Genomic DNA, 20,958 nt, shown 5'->3' on the forward strand with positions numbered 1-20,958 from the left:
CTCTTCCACATAGTGTTTGTCTTTGCCATATTCGGGCGCATGCATCGCTCCCTTCTCAAGCTGACATTGATGAGGTGCAGGTTGATATGCTCTTATCGACCATGTCTCGTCTCCCTGTCCCCACGCTGGCCTCCCCTCTCTGCTTTCTCCAGTGCTTTTCTCTCTGCGAGACAAGACAAGACAAGACATACTAACCTTCCTGCACTACAGGGCATTAGATGAAAAGATCTCACCACATGCAGAGAGGGGCAGTGACAACTTGTACAATCATATCTCCCACATCAACAACATGAGACACACGGAATAGAACAACAACAACAACAACAACAACAATAACAACAACATCAGCCGGTGTGGGAGAGACAGGCGCAGACCTCTGTGGCTCAATTAGTGGAGCCTAGATGAAGGAGGCTGCCGTGTCGTGGGAGATCCAGTCACCATGGCAACTCCTCTCCTCTGTCCGTCCCCGTGTCCCATGGCGACTGAGGCGAGGTTGGACGAGGGCCTCTTCAGGCAGAGGCAGAGGCAGAAGACTAGACCCCACCACCCCACCACCCCACCGCTCACCTTTCTAATCCTGGGCTGGGGGGAGTGGGGCATACTGGTGTCATGTCCCCAGGTACATTTTTAGAAGCTGGGTGAGCGTATCTCCGAGGCAACAAGAGTCAGTCCAGGGTGGGGCCCTGCTGCAGACACACTGTCTGTTGAGTAACCAGGGCTCAGAAAGGAAACGCTCCACTCGGGACTGACGAGAAAAACACTGACAGCATGCAGGACAGGAGTGGAGTCAGAGTTCACTAAAAACGAAACCAACATGAATTTGTGCCAGTTCAGCACAGCTTATGAACTCATCAGAAATGTATGAGAGTCCCTGAATCAGGGGTTAATGGTTTCATTAACTGAGGTAGTGGGTCTCACTGTATAGTATATATAGGTTGAAGGCTGAAATGTCAACTGTGAAGTGTAATCTAATAGTTAATTAATTTGTGCAAAATATGTCCAAATGTAACAGCACAAAGTTTTCAGCGCACTGTCTGGTGAACTTTTAGACTAGGGTGCCCTCTTGTGGTGACAAGTTGGATGTACAGTCATGAAGAAACAAAACAGAGTATTTATGAAGCATAACCACGTGAACGCACACATGCAGACAAAAACAATTAAACATCCTACCTCTCTCGCCAATTCCCTTTCCCGAGGTTCAAGGCAGTTATATAATGTAGGTTTGCATATGGGAATTTCTGGCTGGGATGTTGTATACAAGCTTGAGCAGCATTGGGCCTCTGTTCACAAAAGGAAAAAAAACAGGACAGAAGTGTCATTAATCAGTACTACTCAGATGATTCTAAAGTTGTTGATTCTAGAAATGGAGTAAGGCAACGCTGACATGCAGTCTCTGTTAATGTGGAGTCCAGGTTAAAACGTATTTTCATGAAACTGCCCCTAAGCTACTGTTACACATCACTTTTACCTTTATCTTGCCCTATGCATAGATCTTAAGCATTCCTTTTGTTGAGCATATCTAGTCTATTTATACAACATAGCTTTAAGTTAATGCATAGCCCTGGGTAGTTACCTGTTGGCAATTGTGCTGGCAATTTATTCACCAACCTTTCCTCCTCCGACTTGAATTTCACAATAGCCAGGATGGCGTAACCTTGTAGGCACAGTGGAAAAAAACTCAAATTCCTCAAAAGGAATTTTTTTTTTTTTTTTAAGAAGCCTCACTCACTTGAAACAATATGTTGCATTACACACCTTGATACTTTAGGAGTTCACATTAGTACTATACAAGGATATGTGCTTAATCAGTATTGCACAATGCAAGGTTCACTACACCACAATAACACCATCGTAAAATAGTTTAGACAGAAAAAGTTATATTTAACCACTTTGACATATTCTGATGGTAATCACACATAAAATACCCAACATTGCATTAAAGGTTATTTCTAATCCTTGCTTAGACAGTATGACTCACAGGATGTAGAATTTGGCAAATATAAACTTCCAACACCTCACCCTTTCAAGAAAAGATTAGTCAAGAAACAAACACATAAAACCACAAGCCGCACCAACTTTACAAAAACAGCCAAGTATACTTTATTGAAAGAAAACAGGACAAAAATCTTAACTCCACGGACAGTACATTACTTTGGATGACGCGGACTCATACATGGACAAAGAAGCAGAAACATATGATTTCAGGATTAACCAAACCAACACTTACGACCAAGACTGCTGTCGGTCACAAATCACTTATGACAGGCACATTTTGGCTGAGTAGTCACAGTAGCACAGAAAAACCACCCCTTGACCAGACACAGACACACAGGGGGGTCAGGGGACAATCGATCTGCTAAAATAGACTGACTGATAAGTGCCGGATTTTGGTTAAGATATATTTAGTTATAAACACTAGGACAAAGGGAATGACTAAAATCTTGATTAGAATTAAGACTAGGCTGAATATCTATGAGGCAAGTTGGGTGTAAATTGCACTTGAAGGTCAAAAACAGACAGGACCGAAAGCCAACCCCGACCCACTGCAGTTGACTAGTTACAGCATTTACCCTTTGGGCTTCTTTGGAAGGCACAACACCGACAGCATTCCACTGAACAAAAAACACAAACTACAAAAATACTCCTTTGCCCAAGCACAAAAGTGACCTTAACGCCCCAAATAATATTAAAACAAATAATTAACATAGATCACCTCTTTTTTATGATTTTCTTGGTCCATGCTTTGGTACGATAAACAGACTGTTAGGTTTTCGGAGTCGACGCAGGTACGCAAGATAGATATATTAACGTGCATACGAGTTTGAATTACGCGTCACCTGCACTTAGGCGACAGCATTGTCCTGTGCATTTTTACAGCATACAGAAAAACGTCTATACTAGAGAGTCCTGTGCATTTATACAGCATATTTTAAAAACAAACAAACAAACAATACCAAATACCTGTCTCTAATCCAGTCCTGTTTTTGTATTCATCTTAATAAACATAACCAGAACTGAACAAATTATACTGAGTTTATAAATACATTTTCTTTGTTTACTTTTTTTTGCCATTTTCAATTGTTTATTTACACATGTAAACATTTTCTGGACATTCCAGCACCCAAACAGCAGTCAGTGTAACAGATGAGTTTGACATTAATTCGCAAGTCTACACATTAACACTGACCAACACTCCCTCAGTAACTGGGAAAAAAATAAGTTACTAATTTTGAAAAATGAACAACCGCCAATGACATATTTCAACAAAGGCAGTCATTCTCATGGCATTGTTTTTCCAACAAGGTCCTTTGATGGTGGTAAGGCTATGACCCAATGAGTCCAGTGTTCATTTTTATTTTTACTGCGGGAAACTTCCACTACCTGTCCAGCAGGTGTCACTGTGATAACACTGGGCTATACTTCCTCTCTGTGTGCGCTGAGCAGGAATGGGTGGGCCACCCCATGAGCGCTCAAGCAAGTTCCACCCTGCTCAAATGACAAACACCAGGCCGCAATGCAGGCGCCAGACTCGGTCTCACACGGATAACAGCTTCAAGAAATGACAGCCTGTGTAAGGCTCGTCATTGGCTGGCCTCTGAAGGTTAGCACTGCCTGCCTGCCTGCCTGCCTGCCTGCTCTAGCTCTCTCATAGCTCCTCCTCTCTCCACAAGCTTGAGCTTGCCTTCAACCCCATGGATTTCCCTATTCCTCTGCCTTTGGTGCTCCACCAGTGTTTTGGCAAAAAAAAAACAAAGCTCAGGGCTAGAAGGACAAGGCCTCTAATGAATAAATTGATAAGTCTACCAGGAGCCACTTGTGACTTGGAACACAAGAGGCTCAATGCAAAAGGCAGTAGACAAGAAGGAACACTTGTAGAATCATCTATAGAGAGAGGATGGAAATTCGCTTTAAAATGTGTTGCAATGCCATCCTTTCCTACATTACTTTGGTCACGCATACTCTCACACCCGTGATTGCACAATGAGGCTGGCAAGTGGCCAGCGATGCACAAGGCAAGTTGTGCTGCCTGAGAACAGCAAATTCAGAAGCACCCAAGAGCACCTTGAGAAACATTGATGGGTTTTGTTTTGGTCGATTCTGGGACTTTTGGGAACTTTGGATTAGACAAAGGAGTGACCGTTCAGGCCATGTGTCCAATGCAAGGTGTTAAGGGTGGTAGGTCTACAACACCTACAACAAAACAACCCTTTCATATAACTACACAAAAACAAACTGTGAATTAGATTTTGATGCACTTGCATCTCCAAGCACTGGGTGTCTTCTTCTTTTTAAACATATAGATATATATAAAAAAAATAATTTACAGCATTGTGAAAATGTGCCAAACCAAACTACCTATTAGGGGCTAGCTGGTTTATGAAATATCGGTCAAGACACCATAGGACGCTCAGACCAGCTGGGCTCTACTGTAAAGACCATCAACAATGGTGAGGAGGTTTGGACTAGAGGGGGGGTTCCTTCTAATCACAATACTTGGGCCACACAAAGCCCCTTTTGAAAACGGACACCTTCAAACTGTACCCTGGCGACAGCAGGGACATAATAACCGTGGAGGTTTGTAACATTTTAGTCATGCTGTTAATAGCGCAATAATTTAGATTTAAATGTATATCTCTGTAGTAAAGCTGCCAAAGTGTGCCCCTTTACAACCCTGAGGTCATTAGAATGCCACGGGCGTTGATACAGCAGAAACAAACAACAACAACAAAAAAATAAACGATACAAAAAAAGGCAACCGTTCAAACCTAGATCACGGACACGTCAACTTGGGGTCGTTCAGCCAGCCCCAGATCTTGATCATGTCCTGCGGAGTCCTGGGGTGCACCAGCATCAGTGCTTTGTAGGCGCAGGCGTTCCCCCTGAGCTTCTCTTCAATGTCAAAGGTCCTGAAGCCCTTGTGCTTTTCGGGCGCCAGGCCCAGCTTGCGCAGGCACATGCCCGTGTAGACGTCGTCGATGGGGAAGAGCGCCACCCGCTGGCAGGCCGCGTATATCCGGTGCGCCAGGTCCCCTGAGTACAAGTAGCCTCCTCCGCCGGCGTACGGCGGGTACTGGCCCACGAACATGCTCTCCGGGATGAAGTACTTGACCCGCTTGTCGCGGTGCGGCCCGGCGTTGAAGATGACGTCGCCCACAAACAGGTCGCGGGCCTTGTCCGGCGCCAGGCCCTTGAGGAAGTCCAGGATGTGCGGCGTGTTGACGAAGACGTCGTCGTCGCCCTTGAAGACGAAGCGCGCGCCGGGGCAGCTGGTGTCCAGCCAGCGCTGGAAGAGCACCTCTTTGACCGTGAGGTTGAAAAAGGTGTCGCGGTAGTCCCACTGGAGGATGTCCCGGTGCTGCTCGCTCTCGTAGCGCAGCATGGGCGACAGGTCCGGGAAGTGGTCCACGGCCGTGGCGTTGCCCAGCAGGAAGATGGTGGCTACCGTGCGGTTGGCCAGCATGCCCGCGCGGCCCCACGACTCGCGGATGGCCTGCCGCCGGTCGAAGTGCGGCGCCAGGGACTTGACCGCCAGCAGCAGGTAGGGCCCGTCCTGGCACACGTGTGGCTGGTCCACTACCATGGGGTAGGAGCGGCAGCGCAGGTACGTCAGGAAGTCCCTGAAGCGCTGCGGCAGCTGGCCGTAGTCCTTCAGCTGGCTGGCCACACGCGGGTCCGGCTCGCACGACTGCTGGCCCACCGTGTCGTTGAGCCAATCGGGGAGCTGGTCGAACGGTAGCGCTCCGTCAGCGGTCACGCCGCTGCCGTTAGTGGTGTTGGTCACCACCGGGTTGTGAAGGAGGTCCAGCTTCTGCTGCTCACGGTTCCAGAAGCCGCTGCTGGGTGCTAGCCGGGCCCAGAAGCGCTTGGAGGGCACGTGCACCTTGCTGTCGCTGCCCTTGCCCTGGCTGCCGCTGCGCGACACCTCCAGCACGATGAAGAGGAAGATGTTCGCCATCATGATGGTCCCCACCACCTTCACTTTCCGTCGCTGCATTGCTCCTGTTCGCCTCTTCACCTGAGCACAAACACAGAGACACACTGATCAGACAAGGGGCCTCTACAGTGACAATTAGCTGGAAATTAAAATAAATATGTGACCCTGTAAAGCGGAACCAGTCGTTTCGGTAAAATGTAATAAATTAAGTTATTGTGCTCACGTGAACGGCCATAAACTAAGCTTTCCAACGATATGTATATCGAGGGTATTACACAAACTATCGCTAAGATAACCGCATCCAAAAGTTGACATGGTTCTCCTGTCACGATATGCCAGAAGAGGAGAAATCACTTTTTTAAGCAGCGCGTGCACAACGGGAATGACAGCAAATGTGTTGAATCTTCGCCGGTTTTAACAGTCAAAACGTATGTTTTTCCGTGAAATGCGTTCACGATATGAAACTGTAGACTGTATACAGTCAAATTATGCGAAAACGTGAAATTCAACATTTTAACCCGGAAGTTTGTTATTGTTGATTTTCTCAAAATAACGTTGTGCGCAAAACGACTGATTTCGCTTTGAATGGTCACATATATGGAAACTGCTCAATCAGAACAGAAAGTCATTCTAGAAATACAGTACCCTTCAGAATTATTGGCACCCTTGGTAAAAGTTGACTAAAAATAGGTCTAAAAAATAATCTTTAGGTGATTTATTGTACTCCCACAATGAAAACAATGAGGAAAAATACACCCGGCAAGGGAAGCAAATTTATTCTGAGAAAAAGGAAAATCTCATAAAGAAATAAATGTTTTTAATACAAACACGTCACTCACATTTATTGGCACCCCTACTTGTAATACCTTCTTAAACCTCCCTTTGTCAATAAAACAGCATGTAATATTCTTCCCTGACACCCCATAAAGATTGAGAATACAAAGTAAGGGATTTAAGACCATTCATCTTTACAAAACCTCCCCAGATCGTCCAGATTGCTAGGCCCACACTTGTGCATTCTTATCGTTGGCTCATCCCACTGTTTTTCTATGGAGTTTAGATCAGGGGACTGCTATGGCAATGTCTGAAGCTTGATTTTGTGTTCAGTAAACCATATTTGTTTTGATCTGTGCATTTGTTTTGGTTCATTGACCTGATGAATGATCCAATCATGACCAACATTTAGGGCCTTGGCAGAGATTGTTTGATTTCCTTTGAAAATGTTCAGGTTTTTCTTGGTGTTCATGATGCCATGCACCTTAATTAGGTTCCCAAGGCCGTTGGGAATTAAAACAGCCCCACAATAGTACAGCCCCTCCACCATAATTCTGATTAGGCATGGGGTTCTTTTTAGTATAGTCATTCTTCTATGTACGCCAAAGACACCTTAAGTGTTTTTAGCAAAAGAGCATAATTTTATTTTCATCTGACAATAGACCACACTCCAAGACATGTCATGGTACCATTCAGTAACTCCTGCCATTTACATTGTTCATTAAATGACTCTACTGCCTTTAACCTGACACGCTGTCTAAATAATCTATTAGCAGTGAGGTCACTTTTGAAGATTTTTTGGGGGGACTTGGTGACCCCAAGATGATAGCTTTGTCTGTAACTCTCAACAGTGGTTCTTATGGATTTTTTTGCCTATCATACCATCCTCCATACTGTGCGTGGGAGCAAAATAGCCATGGGTCTTTGTCCAAGCATGTTTGCCACATTTCCAGATGATTAGAACCTTTTAGTCATCATTTTAACTGGAAATATAGGCATTTTCAACAAAATACCTAGTTTCCATAGATATTCTCTTACTTACAAATGTCAACACAATTTCTTTTTATTTCAATTGAGTGTATTCTCTTGTCTCTCCAATGTTGAAAAATGACTAGAGGATTTAGCCTCTGAGTGACTTCATTTTCATACCATAGTGAAAAAGAACGTCATGAACTTCTTCTGAAAGTTCACAGACACTCTGATTTACTTTAAAACGTTGCATTTACATAGGAAAATGCTCCTGTTAAATGTTGTACATAATATGTTTCAGGGGTGCCAATAATTGTGAGCAAGCTGTTTTTGTTAAAAATATTTATTTCTTTATGAGATTTTCCTTTTTCTCAGAATAAATTTGCCTGCCTTGCAGGAAATATTTTTCCTCATTGTTTTCATTGTGGGAGTACAATAAATCACCTAAAGATTATTTTCTAGACCTATTTTTAGTCAACTTTTACCAAGGGTGCCAATAATTCTGGAGGGTACTGTACATGTCAAAGAGTATTCTATGACTTCATGCTATAAATTTACTCAGACAAACTAACTGGCAATTAATAGTTTAATGAGTCACCCACAACCTACTAGTACACCCACAACCTACACTCGAGTCAAAGCTCCCTCTTCTCCCTCTGGCACTACAATCTGCGCTACAGATTCAGCTCTCCGAGGACTAAAGCCCTTTTCAGGCCCAATCTTGATGCCAGGGAGCAGCACCAGCCCATGAATGGCAGAAGTGTCCCATCCTAACTGGCTTAACCACCCTGAATGAAGGCTCTGCTTGACTGTCTGGGGAGGAGGCTAATAGATAAAGTATTTGTGTACTTAAACAACGGGCAAAGCAAGAAAACCCTGTCTTTGTTCAGTTTGGCTTCAGGCTTCAGTTTGTGGAGCAAATTCCGTCAAGTCAAACTTCCTTTGTATAATAGTGCTCTTTCTCACAGAGGAAAGAGTAAATCTTGTTAGAGAGATAGCGAAAAAGAAAGAGAAAGAAAAAGAAAGAAAGAAAGAAAGAAAGAAAGAAAGAAAGAAAGAAAGAAAGAAAGACAGACAGAAAGAAAGTAAGTGAGTTTGCGAGAGTAGGAGGGGGATGGGAGGGCACTGACAGTCTCGACTCAAATGAAGGGTGGAGGCATCTAACCAACAAACATTAAAATCACAAACAAAAATGTAAACAAACACAGCCTAAACTGACCAAAGAGAAACATATGGCAATACCAACTAACCCTAGATCAGGGCAGCTTGTCCCCGAGTGACTACATTTTGACGTTATCGATGCTGGTGAAGGCAGGAAGAGGGGTCTCATGCGCTCTCAATTTGTCCGCCCTCATGACACTAATCTTTGTTCATGATGGATCATTACCCTGCAGCAGAGGCATAAAAATGGCCCTTCCTTCCCTGCCCCCGTACGCCGCACGGCCTCACAAATACACAGATGGAAAAACAGGTCGAGTAGAGCAGTTAAACACACCTCACCTAATGTAAAGACACGTCATAATGTTTGAAAAGAACTCACACTACCCGAGCAAGATGGAAAGCCACAGAAATACACATAAACAAACGAACAAACAAATACGATGACCACAAAACACTATGATGCAATCTATGGAGCACATGGAAGCTCTAGCGAGCTGACAATGTGAAACCATGGGATTGCATCTGCTCCTAAAAGGGAGAAGTATAGGCTAAATGTCAAGTCATGTATGATGTTTGTGGTCCCATGTCATGAGATGAGATCTAGTCCCGCGATGGAAGCATGACCTTATTCTCAAGCAACATACACACACAAAATACAAAATCTGGTTGTTTTAGCATATTGCAGTCAAACTGGGAGAGGCAAATGATGTTGTTCTTGATTTGACTACAATCAGAACTTCCCACTGATTAACTCTCTTCAGTGTAGCTTCTCTAATAATACACGAACAAAGAAAATAATTTGTCCCAAACCCTCCCATGTCAGCTCAAAGAGGCTACTACATTGCCAGAAGTCTTTTGCCAAAACAACCGCCCACCCGCCATGATGAATGTGTCTTTTAAAAGGAAACAGCAGAAGAACATCCCAGACAATCTGAGAGAACAGAGACGTCTATTCAGCAGTTGCACCCTTGTGACTCCCAAGGACCTCTGAGACACAACCGCCTCTAGTAAAACAAACCATCTTGACTTCCTTGTACCCTATTCACTAATACATCCAAAAATGCTGATATTCTGATTAATATGCACAAATGCGTAACTAACAAGTCTGAAAAAACAATGATTTAGTGTCTAAGGAGAGCTGTAATAGACATGAAAGAGTCCCTTTTATCAGTCTCACATGTCATACTATCTTGCTTAATAGTGATTAGAAAAGAGGAATTGAGCACTCTAACTTCACCTCAGGGACAGCGTGAGGCACATCAATGCAATTATACATGGCAACTTCCTACGCAAACATCCTTCCTCATTTTTTCAGTTTCTCGTAAAATCATCTGAACATTCCAATTCATTCATACCTGCACATTTACAGGCCTCCTCTCCCTTTCAGTCAGATTCACTCTCTTTCCCCTCAGTAAGATCCTAATCTACCAAATAACCTTTTCCATCCCTCCCTCCTTCCCTCCCTACTTCTGAGTCCATGCTCTTTTTTTCCCTACCTGCCCTTCATCTAAACATCCTTTTGTTCCGTTTACACTGCCTCCTAGCAACACGGATGCCACAAGTGGATTCCATCTCAGTTTTCAGGAAATGGGGGAGTAGTCCAATGGTTGTACTAGTCCCATACACACACACGCACAGTCCAAGGCAGCTAACTTGTAAGATGTAAACACACAAAAGTTGACCAATCACTGAATAATGTGGGTGATGTCAGTAACAGCATAACGGTGTTTCATGCTTCTCAATAAAGTGAGAGAAAGAGGATGAATTAAGAGAAATGAGATATTTGCATTTTCCTGAATGACAAGGTTACATTTCTGGCAACAATAGGCTTAAGAGAGAACGTTTAAGGAACCAGACAAAATGGGAACTAGTTTGTGGACGTGACAGTTGAATATCGACAGTTAAACAGTACCTATGTGTAATGATCTGTGGTTTTTAGACACGTCAAGTGAGGTGAATGGTGAAAGTGAGGACATTTTTTATGAAGATTGGCCGTTCAATTGTAGAACGACTGGAGTTGCGCACTAGCTGCTGAATTAGTGCAAGTAGCATAGCATATGCATACCAGCTTTCACAATTTTAGTTAAAATCGTTAAAATGTGATAACTGCAGCACCCCTAAAGAAACGTAGCAAAATCTGGCTTTCGATTCAGATACGCACATAGACAGTAGCCTAATCTGCCTTAATGCGCGGATCACATATGTTTGATTTAAAAATCACACTGAAGGAAGCATAGACAAACATTTCGCATGAGATTGAGAAAAGCATGTGTGGGGAGTGAGATGTGCGAATTTGCGGTGTCGTTTTGAAACTTTTGAACCGACAGTTTATTTCCTCTCGTCTACATCTAGACATACATCACACCCTGTTCCCCACCCATCAATAGACTGTTCAGGATTGGTTGGTGTGTGATGCGAGATTTATTTTTCACATTGTTACGGAGCGGGAGGGAGAGAGAGAGGGCAAGTGGAGAGATAAGGAAATGAAACGGCAAAGCAGGTGTTGCAGCTTAAAAAAAATGATGATGGTGAAATGCTTGATTTGCGATATAACACTTTCATGTAGCTCACGTACAGCAAAGTGTGGTATATCAAATATATTCAGCATATTGTACAGCCCTAATACGGGCTAGCATATTGTTTTCGCAACATGAGCTTCTACCAATATAATATCAATACTTATATTTTGTCCCACCCCTAGCAAGTTTCAAGTCTCATCACTAACCAAAATAAAACCTTTGACAAAAACATGCAGCAGTCAAGCAGCAATCATAAAAAATAAAAAAATAAATGCTGATCAAACCTTGCCACCTATGTAGATGAGTAAAACATGAGTACAGCACATGAAGACACATTGTTCCGCATCCTAGTTCTAAGTGTTATAAATGAGAGACTACTGCTTCACCTGGCCACCAGTAATGTTCAGGTGTTCTGCTCCTCCTCTTCCTCCTTTGAATCAGTGAAGTGCGTTGCTCGAGTCTTTACCCCATCCTGAAGCTCTGTGTGAGACAGGAATCGGATGCTGCCGGGCTGGGGGGCCAAGGGAGTTATCCGTGTGAGCGTATGAGCAGGTGAGTCTCTGGGGCAGGGGCAGGGGCAGGGGCAGGGGCAGGGGCAGGGACAACCTGTGGACCAGAACACGTGTCAGTCAACAACACAAACACCTATTGACCAGAACATGGGTGGCACACGGCCAAACTATAAAAGTACACAATGCAAACGGAGGCACACCCTAGCACGCGTTCGAACGCATTCGGCAGCGCACTTATCTCCTTCCGAGCACATTTATACTCTCCCAAGGGACATAGGAAAGCACCAATTAACAACCATCGCTTCCGTCGGCTCAGCCAGACAAGCAGACAGGTCTCCTCTCAGGAACACGCTTTGGCAAAAGAGGGGGGAGGGGGGGGGGGGGGGACTGAAAGAAAACAAGAGAAAGAAAAAGCTGCCGAACTGGGCCTTCTCCGTTTACTTCACTCTGACCCCGCCTAGACACCTGGAACAGACGGGGAGGAAGAGAGAAAAAGAAAGGCAAGAGGGGGAAAGAGAGGGGGGAGTACACAAAGGGGACAGAGAACACTCTGTTGCCGTGGAGTTCGGCCATCTTGGTTAAAACAAACAGAGGAAAAGCTGAGCGGCGTCTGCTGTCGGGGGGAGCTCAGCACGGGGTAGCAACCCGACTCTCGGCCATTAGCACACTATCTAGGCTATAGCAGGCAACGTGGCCCAACCTGCGGTTACTCCACTGAGCAGGCAAGAGCAGGGAACGTAGAGAGCCCTCTGTCCACTCCACCCAGACCACAAGGGATGCTGTTTTCACAACACAACACACATGATTAAGACATTTGTCTCCCTCACATCTCCCATCTAGCCCTCTCTGTTAGTCAGTGTCTAACAATGCCTGTCTGTCTATCTGTCTCTCTCACTTGTCCCCAAGATTGTTTTTTTTTTTGTTTGTTTTTTTAAAATCCTGACTGTCCTGACTAAGCGTTGCCTATTAGTTCCGAACTAAAAAGTGCTCAATTGCAAAAAAAAATATTTTAAATGGGGATTTAAGCATAAATGGGAATCAAGCATATAGCATAAATGGGAATTACGTGTCTTGTCTGAAGGTCTGACTTTCTTTCTCTCTCTCTCTCCATTTAACATGGAGAGAGAGAGAGACATGGAGACATTTTTCCAGTCCCTGCAAGCTAAGAAACCAAAACACAAATTAAAGCCTAGGATAGAGGATAAGTGATTATCTCCTCTAACATGTTTAACTGTTGGGCTAAAAAAGGCTATTGTCAAAGGTTAACATGGAAAATGACATCATCTTTTCCAAAAGATTCCTGGACCACGACAGCTCTGTGTGCCCCCGGTCTCACGTTTAATAATGTGTGCTGTGCAGGTCTTCCAAAACCTTGACTACTATCTGGCCTCTGTTAATCATTAAGCCACTGACTTTTCTGTGCAAACATCAAAAAGCCAGAAATGTCTTTTCAAACGGAGAGGTGACAAATCTGTCGACCTGGTCACAGAGTGAAGCGGACCTGCTTTGCAACACTCTGGCTTAATTATTACACACAAACAATTGACAGAAACCCCGAAACAATGCGGTGTTTTTGCCGTGTGGGCTTGCATTTGTGGTTTGTCCACTGAAAAATATGACTCATACAAGTCCTTGCAGTCTCAGAAAACACCCACCAAAATGTCCCTTTGAAAACAAGGGGAAGAAAAACAATTTAGTGGACAATAGCTTTCTAGGCCATCACAAAGACAGCCTTTCCACACACTCACACAGACAGAGACATGCACAGTCCAGCCACTGGCGATAAACAGAGAAGCCACATGCGTGCTGGTGCGGGCATCATACCCGGTGATGACAGGCTCTGGCACCACAGGAATATGGTGACACAAGGCGGCCTGTGCTGCAAATCACCTGCCAGAGGAAGCTCTGAGAGAAGGGGGAAGCTGCCCTGCCCTGCCCTGCCCTGCTCTGCTCTGTCAAGCTGAATTTGGTTGCAGGTGAGTGTGATGAGAGCAAAGAGGAAGAGGAGAAAAATGGAGGATAATGGACTGGGAGAGAGAAGAGGGTAGTAGGGCTTTTGTATTCCTGCTTCCCTGCAAGGACCTTTTGCCAATTTCGCTGGCAAAAGGCCCTTGTTGGCTGGCTGGCACTAGCCATAGTTTTCTTCGGTTATGTCCATACATAAAAACAAAGTACCGTTTTAACACTCGCATAACATGGGAAGCCCTCACCTTGTACAGCCCGTGGAAGTTTTATATGGAATCCCTAAAGATAAGGGCAAACTACAGAGGAAACGGAAGGAGAAAGGAAGCAGGAATAAGATAAAAAAAAAAAAGTAAGGGGCAGGGAGAAAGAGGTGGGAATCATGAGAAACAGAAAGAAAGGAACACCAAGGGTCTTAAAAAAAGACTGACTCATTCCACGTACGTGTGTTAGTGCTTGCGTCAGCACAGCAGAACACATATCTGCAGTTCACAGGGAAACCATCAGTCATCACAAAATAACAAAATAACAAACAAAAAAAGGAGAATAGTCAGGAGAATAGTCAGAACTTCCTCATGCCAGGAATACAGAAGATGCGAAGTAGTCAGTGAACACCTCTTAACTCTGGGGGATCCTGAGACAGCTGGGAAATGAATCAGACTTAAACTGAGTGGAGGCTGTACTTGAATGAGATGACTGATTGACTGACTGAGGACTTATGCACCTCTGTGTGTGTGTGTGTGTGTGTGTGTGTGTGTGTGTGTGTGTGTGTGTGTGTGTTTTACTAAGCCTGCCATGTTCCATGCTGATACAGAAGCATGTGACAGGTAGGCCTACTGTAGATCACCTCAAGTATGTCAGAGAACAAGCCGCGGTCTGAAAAAATGCGAACGCAGTCTGATGCAGAAAAATGTATGATCAAACATTACGCTGGCTTATACTAGCACTTGTATTGCCCAAACACCAAGTAACATCCCCCTCAATGACCGCTAGTTCAACTGGGAACCCGAAAGCTAAAGAAAGGGACATATTTTTTTCCCCTGGTATGAGGCCAAGGCTCAACCATAACAAAGTGAGCATCAAACAGCAGGCTGCCGGCCAAAGCTCACGACCAGAGCACTCACCAGAGCAGCAGGAAAGCCTTCTGAACAATCACACAGGAAATGTTTACCGCCTCTTATTTTCTACAGTGTGCATTCTGGTGGGTGTGACCCCTAAACTATACCTTTACTTATGGAATGAGCCCACGCTGCCACGGAAGATCAAAAAGGAGTGAAAGCTGGGAGCAAACCAGGCTCACAAATACAAGTTGCACAGAAAGAGAGGGCAAAGGGAACAGCAAGGCTGCAACACCAGCTGAATTTTAGGGAACAGGCGAGTAGCTGAAAACCATAGAAGACATTCCTCCTTGTTGACTATCCCTCTCAGACCTGCTGCAACACCTTCATGTATTCTTTTCCCTATTAAGCTACTGAAAATAGCAATAATAGCAATAATAATAATAGCGCTACAGCAGAAATTCAGAAAAGGAGGTAAGGGCACGTAACGAGGAGCTTCTTCCTTTTTCTTCCCAGCCACACAGACATGTAAAGAATGGCCCAGGAATATTTCTTTTGACCCCATGCTGGAGTGAGCTATTCCAAACAGCCGAGATATGCGGTTTTAATAAGCATCTGCCCCCTTACCCAGCTGTGGGCAGAGCTTCACATACGTTTTCAGTCACGCATACCAGTAAGGTGACACTCACACAGGGCAAACATTCTGCGCCCAAGTGGCACAGACAGTGTAGCACAAGCATGGGGAAAACGCATAAGGGTGCTGCTGGCAGCTGTCCACCTTTCAGCGAAGCAGGCAGCTTCAGTGGGGACTTCACATCCTCCAACACATCACCCCCGCCGACAATGCCCAAGGGAGGAGAGCAAACATCAGTAGGCAGAGCTAAAGACACTATGGCAGGGAGATGAACTCCCATCTCCCTGTCACATCTGTATGGCAATGCCACTGCAGCTCCAAGGCCTCCATGAAAAGGTCATTATGATCGACATAAAAAATATAAGCAATATACTGTATTTCCATCGGTTTTGACGAGGGGAATTATTTTCAGTATAGGAGGTGATCATTTCCTGTGTTAGCGGCTTTCATTGATCTGTATCCAATGTGACGGAGTTCAGAACACCCTTGGTACATCGGGTGGTTGCTGCAATTTAGTAACTTTACATCCATAGATGTAAAAAACGAATAAAACACCACCACACATTCCACAATCTCAATCATCCAATAAAAAGGATGAACTCACTCTTCAATTACATGAGGAACGTTAAGCTGAAACGAAACCGACAGTTGGGGGGACATCACATGTGTTCACGTTCACATTAGCTATGCAAGTCATTTCAATTAGACGAGTTAATGTTAACTCTAATTCCCTAAAAGTTCACCTAAAAGAAAGAGAGCAGTAACGTAGCCTAAATTATGCCGCCAATAAGCGCGCTTCTATCCATTTTCAGAATAGGTAGCATAACAAACATCTTCAATTAGAGATACTTACGATAGCATCACACTAACTGCGCTAGCCACGTTAATTACAAGTACTACCTGTCGATACCAAGTTAACGTTAATCTTTAACATGAACTAACGATTATTATGACCTTAACGGTACTTTTGGCTCAAGTTAACAAACTATTATTAGCGTTGAGTTAACGTACATTTACCTTGCTTAATGTTAAAGTTAGGGTTACAAAATGTGACTTCCCTGCCAACTTGTTAAACTAATTGAAGATAACGTAAACTAGCTTTTCCAAGTCGGTGTTAGTTAGCCAGTTTGGCTAACCAATTCCATTCTAACTGATATTTTATATCCTTAACGTTATCTTAGTTAGTAAATACAGATACACTTTTTTAAAGCTACTAAATTATCATAGATTTCCCCTATGAACACGGGTAACGACAACATAGCCATGTAACGTTAAAGCAAACGTCTCCGCTAAGATAGCTGCTAACGCTGGGTCGTCAAATCAAATTTGCTAACAGTAACATTAACGTTTCCGCAAGGGAAAAAGTAATTTGATAAACCGACTGTACTTCCACAGGTGTGTTAGCTACAGAAACGAACTACGAAGCTTACTCAAACTGGCTAAAACGATTAAATAGTGAGCTAGCTTGTTGAAAAAATAAAACAAAATATGTTACTTCCCCTGCTTCAGCAATAAGGAGAATCTTGATTATTCTGAATCATCGAACTCACGAAGGACTAACATTACCAAACAAAGATTTTCATTGCCATAGGGTAGCTAGCCGACCAGCGTTGAACTTATTCAACCATCGTTATTTGTAAACAGATACATGTGTGATCACTCGCTTTGTTAACAGAGTGTAACAAAATAGGACTGTACCTCCAGCGAAATCACAGAAACATCCACTACGTTGCCAGCTGCTGCGTTCAGAGTCAACTCCTGATGGCATAAAGTGTTCTTTGGTGTCGCTCGAGCTAAGACTGACTGAACGTTTCGGAACAGATAGAAAGAAACACACGTATTTCCTGGGTTATTACTTTACTGACTTGCTTCTGCTCCATGGGTGTGACTTGACTCTCCATCCATACCTCCATGGGTGGAGTAGAGTGACGCGCGATTTCGATGGCTCTCTTCGAAGGCAATGCGTGTTCAAAATTGAGTTGATGTGAAACATTAGGTTAGTGATAGCCTATCGAATGATAATCCTTGTTGGAATATTAGGCTACTAGATAAAGCATGTTGTATTGGGTCTTTAGCTTACAAATTGTTTAGTGAAGGAGATGTCAACTAGGGTAGACTAGTTGGCCTAGGCCCTACTATAAAATCAGCCCGTCTCCACACTTTTACTGCAGGTTCCAAAATACAGTGGGTATAGTAAGTATTCACACCCATGCTAAAGTTGACTAAAAAGAGGAATATAAAATCATCTTTTGAGAATTGATTGTAATGCCTTAATTCAAAAAATGAGTAAAAATCAAACCGCTAAGGACACTAATTTTCTTTGTGATTGAAGAATGTATCGTAAATAGATAAATGTTCTTCCTTAAATACAGGTTGCATAAGTATTCAACCCCTATGTTAAATTCCCATAGGAGCAGGAGGGTTTTTTATATGTTTTTATTTTTAAAGGCCAGCTATTTCATGGATCCAGGATATTATGCATCCTGATAAAGTTCCCTTGGCCTTTGAAATTAAAATAGCCCCACATCATCACATACCCTTCACCATAGATAGAGATTGGCATGGTGCTTTTTCCAGTTAGCCTATTAGCCTGTTTGATTTGCATTGAGCTCAATGAGCATCAAACAGGCTAATTGGCTAACTGTAAAAAGCACCATGCCAATCTCTAGCTGTGGTGAAGGGTATGTGATGATGTGGGGCTATTTTAATTCCAAAGGCCAAGGGAACTTTATCAGGATGCATAATATCCTGGATCCATGAAATAGCTGGCCTTTAAAAATAAAAACATATAAAAAATCCTCCTGCTCCTATGGGAATTTAACATAGGGGTTGAATACTTATGCAACCTGTATTTAAGGAAGAACATTTATCTATTTACGATACATTCTTCAATCACAAAGAAAATTAGTGTCCTCAACGGTTTTATTTTTACTCATTTTTTGAATTAAGGCATTACAATCAATTCTCAAAAGATGATTTTATATTCCTCTTTTTAGTCAACTTTAGCATGGGTGTGAATACTTACTATACCCACTGTAGGTTTAGCCTACATTGACATAGACCAGTGGTTCTCAAACTTTTGAGATGGTCAGCATTAAAATAGCCTACAGTATTGTAAGGCCAACATTTTACATTGCACATTCTGTTTTGCATTGTTTTATTGTTTTTTTTTTTATTTTTATTTTTTATTTTTTTTAAAAGATAAAAACTAGTTTAAATTGAACGACTTTTCAATATATAGGCTATAGCTATATCATTTGAAGTGATTATTTTAGCTTAATTAAAAAAAAAAGAGGAAACTCCAAGAGAGTGCCACAACAGGTCTGCGTACCACCAGTGGGACCTGTACCAGTTTGAGAACCTCTGACGTATAGCCTATCTAGCCTACACAGTATCCTATAGGCTAACATGTTTTGGAGACATTTCAGTTCTGTTTATCAGCAAAAGGTATTTATTTAGTAGCCTAACCTAGATCATGACTCATTGATCCTGGATTTGAAAAATTGTCAGTGTTCACTGAGCTAGGCGGATGTGTTTTCAAATGCATGTGTCTCTGCTGTTGAGAGCCTATAGGCCAGAAAAGAAGGATGGCCTAGGCTACTACTAGTAGCCTATCTGAGTTCTGAGGAATGTGTAAAAAGAAAAGAGGCCTATTGTTTTGTCTCTAGACTAGTCAGACACTGTGGTTCATATCCCTAATTTTACCTAGGCTACACATCAGCATTAATCAGCACTCGATCAACACCAGCGAGGTGCTAATGTGGGCTTGGCAGTTGTGCCATTCGACTGAAACCCAACCCCAAAGGAACGAATGTGGTGCACAGAGGTGTGATAACACAGGCATAGAGCCACAATGAGCTCCAATGTCCCTGAAGCCAGAAACTTCCATTACAATGGGTATCGAGGTCTGTATTTGGCATTCAAAGCTTAAGCACTGGAATACTCTTAACTTCAGTTGTGACATGCAGTAACTCTTCTGTTATCCACACTTTTTGGTGAGAATTGAGCCAGAGGAGACAACATACTTGCCCAGTTACTCAGATTGTCCAACTCATATTTGTTTATTGTTTGTTTTGATATTGCCTTGGTGCCAGTGAAACGGGAGACATATTCTCTTTCCACACAGACAACAGAGTTGCCATACACTGACCAATCAGAAGGCACTTAGAGTAACTCAAGGCGGCTAAAGACCCACATGTGTATGATTCAATCTCAGAGATGTGATCGGGCCCTTTCATAATAGCCGATACTCTCTTAGAGAGTATGAGGCAGCAGAAAAAAAAACATGGCTGCTTTGGTCGGCTAGCTAAGTGGAAAAACAGAGCAGCTCTCTTTCCATGTCTACAGTAGCCACACATCTCATTTACATTCCTTGTCTTTGCCATGCTAGACATATTTAAATGGAAATCTTCTTTTAAATTGACGAATGGAGAATTCAGAGTGGACAACTTCCAGATGACAAAAAAATATACTGTTTAGTAATGGGAATACTATTTATGACTCTCGCATATAGCTATATGTATTGAGGGAAAAACATGGATCTGTCCTCATATTTCATGCATACACAAGGCACAAAGGAAACATTTACATGCGGTTACATCTTATGATTCACTGACTGAGTGCTACCAGCTGGAGCCAGCCTATTCCTTTTCTGGATGGACTTTGTCTAATTGTTCTATCATGAGGATGATTAAAGTAAGGCGGCTGTTGATTAATGACTCTCTGACCCAATAAGGCCTTGTGATGATGGGATTGGCTTCTGGCAGCCATGGCCGACCTATTAAGCTCCTCCAACTGAGCAGTAACCCATGCAGCAGCCTTTTAAGTTTTTCTTTTATCTCATCCCACACTGAGAGAATTTCTATTTTAATATTACTCAGGTAGGGGGAGGGGGGAGGGCGCTCAGACAAGAGTCACCAATGTGGATTTGTTGCCTTGGTGCCAGGACAAAATCCCTGTAGTATATTATTTAGTTAATAACCTCGGCTGAGATATTCCCTCAGTGTTAGTTGTCGTTGATGGTAGTTGTAGAGGCCAAATTGATTTCATGAAAAACATTCCGTATAATATGGTGTTACTGACTAAAATGAAGGAGAACCAGAGGTAGCCCTCAAATTAATGTTTTCATATACTCTGGGTGCAGCAGGGTACATGGTCATACCATTCTGTGGGAACGTGGTTTACACATAAGGCAGTGTAAACTATAATCTGTTATGTTACAAAGCATATGTGATACCAAAACATTAACTGTTCCTCTACACATATGTGCAGAACTCCTCACTGTATAAAGGTTATGTTGTGTCAACATGATACCTTACTCATTCGTCACGTATTTAACAGTTGGACAAAAATAAACCTTACCCGGTCCTTTTAGATTTACCTTTTCTCATTGTTGAGAGTTGGAATTTTCAAGCTGTCAGATGAATTTGATTTA

At 43.1% G+C, this 20,958-nt stretch overlaps 1 protein-coding gene across 3 annotated transcripts; it reads right to left on the reverse strand.

Annotated features, from left to right (window-relative positions):
• Positions 1 to 2,076: 2,076 nt before the first annotated feature.
• Positions 2,077 to 17,414, reverse strand: b3gnt2b (UDP-GlcNAc:betaGal beta-1,3-N-acetylglucosaminyltransferase 2b). Of its 3 annotated transcripts, none has more exons than XM_062519328.1 (3): positions 17,223 to 17,414; positions 11,825 to 11,964; positions 2,077 to 6,016 (listed from the first exon to the last, which is right to left on the reverse strand). In XM_062519328.1, exons 1-3 carry the CDS (start codon positions 17,290 to 17,292, stop codon positions 4,772 to 4,774), a joined length of 1,455 nt encoding a protein of 484 aa, XP_062375312.1. In that variant the 5' UTR covers positions 17,293 to 17,414; the 3' UTR covers positions 2,077 to 4,771. The 3 variants fall into 3 exon arrangements, with proteins under 3 accessions (XP_062375312.1, XP_062375313.1, XP_062375314.1); XM_062519329.1 differs by having other exon boundaries at positions 11,825 to 11,938; positions 17,221 to 17,414; XM_062519330.1 differs by lacking the exon at positions 17,223 to 17,414 and having other exon boundaries at positions 11,745 to 11,958.
• Positions 17,415 to 20,958: the final 3,544 nt, after the last annotated feature.

The sequence above is a fragment of the Sardina pilchardus genome, chromosome 18 (assembly GCF_963854185.1).
Source record: "Sardina pilchardus chromosome 18, fSarPil1.1, whole genome shotgun sequence".
Taxonomy (NCBI): domain Eukaryota; kingdom Metazoa; phylum Chordata; class Actinopteri; order Clupeiformes; family Clupeidae; genus Sardina; species Sardina pilchardus.

What these genes read in the sequence shown, in the direction of transcription:
- b3gnt2b (XM_062519328.1), bottom strand. Translation starts at nt 17,292, where the DNA reads ATGCCATCAGGAGTTGACTCTGAACGCAGCAGCTGGCAACGTAGTGGA. An exon ending in TTTCTGTGATTTCGCTGGAG is followed by an intron (nt 11,965 to 17,222) that starts GTACAGTCCTAT and finishes TCTGGTCCACAG; the next exon opens with GTTGTCCCTGCCCCTGCCCC. An exon ending in ACACAGAGCTTCAGGATGGG is followed by an intron (nt 6,017 to 11,824) that starts GTAAAGACTCGA and finishes GTTTGTGCTCAG; the next exon opens with GTGAAGAGGCGAACAGGAGC.